The sequence below is a fragment of the Salvia hispanica genome, chromosome 1 (genome assembly GCF_029641045.1).
Source record: "Salvia hispanica isolate PSC_SH4W2 chromosome 1, Shi_PSC_v1, whole genome shotgun sequence".
NCBI lineage: Eukaryota > Viridiplantae > Streptophyta > Magnoliopsida > Lamiales > Lamiaceae > Salvia > Salvia hispanica.
Window position 1 is genome coordinate 56,290,872 of NC_142692.1, and position 7,176 is coordinate 56,298,047.

Here is a 7,176-nt window from a genome sequence, read left to right on the forward strand (position 1 = left end):
TATATCGACCGAAATGTTCCTATTTTGATGCTATTATCTAACAAAGATCGATGGATGAAAGTTTGTAGGTCATTTAAAAAAAAACTCCTATATGAAGGAGGAAATTAAAAATAAAATCCTATAGAAAAGAGGAAATTACAACGGAAGTCAGGAGGGCTCGAACTCGGCACCTATAATGTCTAAGCTCTTTGCCGCTAGCAAAAAACGCTCTGGACAAAGTTTGTACGTCATTTGGTTTGAAATGATTGTTTTCCAAGTAAACCTAAATATAAAGATTTAAGCTTTAAATGAATTTCTACGAGATAATAATGATTAATATGCTCTATTGACCAAAATGATCTTGTCTTCAATGCCGTTTCTTTACTGACATCACACTATGTATGTGACAGTATTTATCGGATAAAATTGTGACAAAATATAACGTATATCTTAATCTTCCTCTCTGTGTAGAATAACAAATAAAATTATATGATATAGGAAAAGGATTAACAAAAGCATAATAGTAATAATAAAAAATTACATATCATATCACACATTATGACATTAAGTATTAAAAATCCAACCACACTATGTATGTGTTTGGCCAACTAAATGCTTATGAGTTATGCTTCAAATAAGCTTTTAAGATACGACAATTACAATGATGATATATCGACCGAAATATTCCTATTTTGATGCTATTATCTAACAGAGATCGTATGATGAAAGTTTGTAGGTCATTTGGATTGAAATGCTTTAAATAAATATCTATGAGACAAAGAAGATTAATATGCTCTATTGACCAAAATGATGATTTTCTTCGATGCCATTTCTTTACATACATCCCAATGTATGTGCATGGGAAATTTTCTTTCAATAGGTTTGCTTGTTGGCCAAGTAATCCATATATAAGAGTTATGCTTCAAATAAGCTTTTACGATAAGTCAATTACAATGATGATATATCGACCGAAATGTTCCTATTTTGATGCTATTATCTAACAGAGATCAATTGATGAAAGCTTGTAGGTCATTTAAAAAAAAAAAACTCCTATATGAAAGAGGAAATTACAAATAAACTCCTATAGAAAAGAGGAAATTACAACGGAAGTCAAGTGGGCTAGAACTTGGCACCTCATAAACTAATATCTAAGCTCCTTGCCGCTAGGACACAGGCTCTGGACAAAGTTTGTAGATCTTTTGAATTGAAGTGGTTTACTTGTTGGCCAAGTAAACCCAACTATAAAGATTTAAGCTTTATATGAACTTTTACGAAGTAACAATGATTAATTTTCTCTATTGACCAAAACGATCTTGTCTTTGATGTCATTTTTTTACACATCACACAATGCATGTGCGTGAGAAATTTTCATTCAAAGGGTATGCATGTTGGCCTAGTAAACCAATATATAAAAGTTGTTATGCTTCAAATAAGCTTTTAAGATAAGACAATTACAATGATGATATATCGACCGAAATGTTCCTATTTTGATGCTATTATCTAACAAAGATCGATTGATGAAAGTTTGTAGGTCATTTAAAAAAAAAAACTCCTATATGAAGGAGGAAATTACAAATAAAATCCTATAGAAAAGAGGAAATTACAACGGAAGTCAGGAGGGCTCGAACTCGGCACCTATAATGTCTAAGCTCCTTGCCGCTAGCAAAAAACGCTCTGGACAAAGTTTGTACGTCATTTGGTTTGAAATGATTGTTTTCCAAGTAAACCTAAATATAAAGATTTAAGCTTTAAATGAATTTCTACGAGATAATAATGATTAATATGCTCTATTGACCAAAATGATCTTGTCTTCAATGCCGTTTCTTTACTGACATCACACTATGTATGTGACAGTATTTATCGGATAAAATTGTGACAAAATATAACGTATATCTTAATCTTCCTCTCTGTGTAGAATAACAAATAAAATTATATGATATAGGAAAAGGATTAACAAAAGCATAATAGTAATAATAAAAAATTACATATCATATCACACATTATGACATTAAGTATTAAAAATCCAACCACACTATGTATGTGTTTGGCCAACTAAATGCTTATGAGTTATGCTTCAAATAAGCTTTTAAGATACGACAATTACAATGATGATATATCGACCGAAATATTCCTATTTTGATGCTATTATCTAACAGAGATCGTATGATGAAAGTTTGTAGGTCATTTGGATTGAAATGCTTTAAATAAATATCTATGAGTCAAAGAAGATTAATATGCTCTATTGACCAAAATGATGATTTTCTTCGATGCCATTTCTTTACATACATCCCAATGTATGTGCATGGGAAATTTTCTTTCAATAGGTTTGCTTGTAATGCTTCGGCTTGATGTTTCCATTGGAGATGCTGTTTCAGATGAACAATTGGACCTGCCAGACGACATTAGAGGGTTTGAACTGTACCTCCTGGTGGCGGCTTCTGTTCCTCTCCGCCCATAGGAACCACAAGATAAGGTACGGAATAGAGCGGCTGAAGTGTTTTTCGCCCGGCTGTTGAGTTTTTTTTTTTTTTTTTTTTTTTTTTTTGAACACCAAGCGGTGGAGGGTTCGTGGGTCCCTCATCCCTATATATCAGATCACAAATTGGTACAATACTTGGCCACGCCCAAAAGTGGTGTGAAGGAATCTACACGAAACCAGAAAGGTCCTTCAAGGATAAACAAAGCTATGAAGGCAAAATCAAAAGCAAAAGCACTACCACCACAAGAGTATGCGGGGGACAAGCCATGGGTGGCTCGACATCTACCTACTCTAAGGCAATCGCTAAGGAACAATCTCCAAGTGTCAATCAATGGGGAATCGAATCCTCGCCGGGATCCTCACCGTACACACGAATGTTTGGTATTCCCATCTCTTCCATTCTCAAAATGGCTTTGAGCAATCTTGGGGCTGTTTGGTTGTTAAATCTTGTCTGTTCCTCAATTTCCAAGCCCATTTTGGCCAGAAGATCGGCGGGTTTATTCCCCTCCCGGAGTGTGAAGGAAATGCGGAAGTCTCACTATGCAAGGCCAGGTGGCCATGGCTCGACGGGAGTGGGCTGGCCCCCATCCTGAACCTTTGGCAAGGCTGATTGCTTGGGCAGCATCCGATTCGACCCAAATAGGTTGGGCAAACTCCCTGGCCAACAACAAACCGTGATGACCAATAGTTCGGCTTCCAAGGATGAATGTGCGTCAAGCGGGGCAGTGAAGGCTGCGATCAATCTCCCCGAGTGATCTCGGATAATACCTCCACCCCTGGCTCTCCCCGTGGATTCTGAAAAAGCACCGTCCGTATTAAGTTTGAGCCACGGGTGTTCCAGAGGGCAGCCTTCCTTTTCAGCTAGACTTGGTCTACACACACCAAGCTTGACATGCTTCCAATGCTTTGCCTTAAGATTTCCATTGGCGATGCTGTTTCGGACATACATATGTACTTGCCAAATCGTGTTGAACGGCTTGAACTGTGTCTCTTGATGACGACTCCTATTTCGCTCAGGTCAGATAAACCAAAAAATAAGATATGGCATAAGCCGGCTGAGGTGTTTCTTACTTGTTTGTTGGGTTCTGAGGGACCACACTTCGAGCCTATCAGGAATAGTGTCATTGACACGAAGCGGTGGGGAGGGGCCCTCGAACCAGCTATCAAACTCTCTCCACACTCTAGAGGCCCCGCTGCCTTGGATGAAGAGGTGTTGGAGGGACTCCGTACCGGGCCTAAAGGGGCAGCAAAGGCACTTAGACGCCAACTCAATCTTGCGCCATTGGAGCTTGGTATCAACTGGGATACGGTTCGATAGTAATCTCTAAACAAATATGGCGATGGAAGATTAGAGTCCGACCTTCCAAATATCGTCCAGACTAGGAATGATCGGCCTCTGCGAACGGATAGTATCCCAGGTGGAGGAAACCGAGAAATCGCCGAGCCGGGATAACGTCCATCTTGGGATATCCGGCTCCCCCGTGATGATTGGGGTGTCCCGTATCCTCGCAATGATATGCCGGGGGAGGCCAGCCTGTTCATTAAGCTGCTGAAGTTTGGGCTCATTCCAAACCCCTTCGCTCCTAATAAACTCCGAGACGAGGGTCCGAGGGCTGCCCCTCTCATCAAGGCAAAGTTCTCTCAAAGTGGTGTTGCCAATCCATATATCATCCAAGAAGTAGACATTTCCTTCCTTAACAAGCCACCAGATGTGCGGTTGCGCGTAGGGACGAGCTCTAAGTATTCTCCTCCAAGTTGGGCTAGCACGACTCGAGGATCCATGCATGATTGGCGACGAGTTATGGCAGTATATGGCCATCATGTATCTATCCCAAAGAGAGTTTTGTTCCCGGAATCTCCACCATAGTTTGATAGTGAAGGCTCAGAGGACCTCCTTGAACTTCCGAATACCAAGCCCTCCCTCGGCAGTTGGAAGGCAGATCTGATCCCAGCTAATCCAATGGGTCCTTTTCCTCTCATTTGTTGACCCCCAAAAGAAGCGGGCCATGAGCTGGTCAAGTTGTTTGAGGGCACTGACCGTTGGCTCAATGGCTTGGAAGATATGGATCGGGACCGCTTCGAGGGTGCTCTTGATGAGCGTGAGCCTTCCCCCAAAGGACAGGTAAAGGTAGGCCCAGCTAGAAATCCTATTGGCAATCTTTTCACGAAGGAACATAAACATCTCTGTGCGCTTAGCTCCACGGTAGATAGGGACGCCCAGATAGAGAAAGGGGAAAGAGCCCAGTGAGAATCCTCCTTCGAGCTGGATGGAGGTAGCCCAGCCCGCGTGCTCCTCCGTGATGTAAAAGTTGCTTTTGGCAAGGCTAATTTGCTGACCGGAGACCGCCTCATAATTGGTAAGGCAAGTTCTAAGTTGGCGCAGAGCGGGTGTTGCCGCCTGTGTGAAAATGATAATATCATCGGCATAAGCAAGCTGGCTGATATCCATACAATATCGAGCCGCCTTGAATGTCATATCTCTCTTGCCTAAAATGAGCTTGTCAAGGGCTTTCGAGAGGTATTCCGCTGCAATCACAAAGAGGGCTGGGGATATCGGGTCGCCTTGCCTAAGCCCCCGTGTAGATTTGAAGAAGCCCTCTGGAGCTCCATTAATCAATACCGAGAACCAACATGACCCAATGGACCGTTCAACAAGAGAAAGCCAAGCTTCCGCAAAGCCCATGTGCCTAAGAACTTGCAGCAAGAACGGCCATTGGACACGATCAATTTTAATGGCCACATTAGGGGCTGGAGAACATCTATGGAGTTCATGAAACATCTCCTGGGCAAGGAGGACGTTATCATTGAGGAGTCGACCTTTCACAAAGCCACTTTGGTTAGGTGAAATGACCAAGGGGAGGAGAGGGGTGATTCTTGCCGTTAGGATCTTGGCATTGATTTTGTTGATCACGTTGCAAAGGCTGATAGGGCGGTATCGGCCCAAGTTTCCGGCAGGGCCTTCTTAGGAATAAGGACAATGCTCGTCGCCATAATGCTACGGGGGAGAAAAGCCCCGTTGAAGAACTACTGAACTGCCTCGATAACATCCGCTCCAATGGTGCTCCAACAAGATTGATAGAAAGTGGCCGAGAACCCATCCGGACCGGGTTCGGATGACCTATGCTTAATGACTTTAACACAATCTTACACCAGAGGGATAGAGTGGGCAGCGACACTAACCGACAAGCAGAAATGGTTGACTTTGCAGAGACGATCGAGGATTGCAGACTCATAGATCCAGGTTATGATGGGTCCAATTTCACATGGTCCAAAAACGGGCCGATACTAATACGATGCAGGAAGACACCTAGCAGGCCTAAGACCAGAGCCTTCCGGTTCTAAAACATGTGGGTCCGACATCCAAACTTCATGAAAATGATCCGACGCGTCTGGAATCAAACTACGGACTCGGTGGGCCTTCTAAACCTCCAACTTAAGCTGGGCAGAACTAAACAAGCCCTCAAGCTTTGGAATAAAGTAGAATTCGGGAATATCCATGCCAACCTTAAGCTTGCAGAAGAGAAGATTGTAGAGGCCCAGGCAAACATTGAAGCGGACCCATCAATGGAAAACAGAGCTGAGGTGAACCAACACGTTGCTAATTACATTCTACTCCTCAAGATGGGGGAGGATTACTGGCGCCAAAAAGCGATGCTAAGATGGCTATCGAATGGCGATAGAAACACAAAATTCTATCAGAATTGGGTGAAGCAAAAGAGAGTTAGACTACGCATCCATAGTGTGCTGGTCAACGGTCGGGAAATCGTGGATGAGGATGACATTAAAGAATCAGCTGTGGGTTTCTTAAGAGAATTGCTTGCGCCATCAGCCCAACACCTTACTAAACCGGACCTCGGCCTCATTCCACACTTTCCCACGACAACCAACTTTGATGAGCTGACTGATTTACCTGAACTGGAGGAAGTGAAGGCTGCTGCCTTCGCCACCTTAGGGGATAGCACTCTAGGGCCCGACGGGTTCACGGCCACATTCTATCAAGCATGCTGGCAGATCGTGGGCGCAGACATGGTCTCGGCAGTGAGGCAATTCTTTAGTGTCACAGCCACTTCGATTGTCCACATCCCCAAAAAGACACCCCATCTACTTGGTTGGACTATCGACCAATTAGCCTTTGTAATGTAACAATTAAGATAATTCTCACGACCAGGCTCACCACCATCCTGCCTCTATTGATCTCTCCCAACCAAAGTGGCTTCGTGCAAGGGCGCCTCCTCAATGACAACGTGCTCCTTGCTCAAGAAATGTTTCATGAATTATCACGGAGCTCCGGCACCGAATGTGGCCCTCAAGATTGACATGGCAAACGCATACGTCCGGGTACAATGGTCGTTTCTCATTAAAATTCTGAGACGAATGGGGTTCCCCAACACCTGGCTCGGCCTAGTGGAAAGATGCATTGGATCGTGCTGGTTCTCCATCTTAATCAATGGGAGCCCCCTCGGTATTCTTCAAATCAACACGAGGTCTTAGACACCATATAACCGGCTCTCTTTGTCATTGCTGCTGACATTTTCAGAATAGACCAAATCGTCCACCTCGTCTAGTAGACTCCTCCTGGCCCTTCGCCTCTCTGTTCTTTCATCGATCCGTGGTTCGTCTTCATCCTGGTCATCCATCAGGTCCACAATCAGATGTTGCCCTACTCCGACGGGCTCTAGTACTCCAGTATCGTCGTGGTTCGTCTCCCCCAAAGGCTC

At 43.5% G+C, this 7,176-nt stretch overlaps 1 protein-coding gene across 1 annotated transcript; it reads left to right on the plus strand.

Moving 5' to 3' along the window:
* The first annotated feature begins 5,803 nt into the window (after positions 1 to 5,803).
* On the plus strand, positions 5,804 to 6,774 carry LOC148934183 (uncharacterized). Its single transcript, XM_089062225.1, has 2 exons — positions 5,804 to 6,501; positions 6,627 to 6,774. Exons 1-2 carry the CDS (start codon positions 5,804 to 5,806, stop codon positions 6,772 to 6,774), a joined length of 846 nt encoding a protein of 281 aa, XP_088918351.1.
* The last annotated feature ends 402 nt before the right edge of the window (positions 6,775 to 7,176 follow it).

Bases quoted from the DNA above. Each gene is read 5' to 3' on its own strand.
- LOC148934183 (XM_089062225.1), top strand. From the start codon at position 5,804: ATGTGGGTCCGACATCCAAACTTCATGAAAATGATCCGACGCGTCTGG. The intron at 6,502-6,626 runs GCAATTCTTTAG...TCTCACGACCAG, and splicing joins GACATGGTCTCGGCAGTGAG to GCTCACCACCATCCTGCCTC.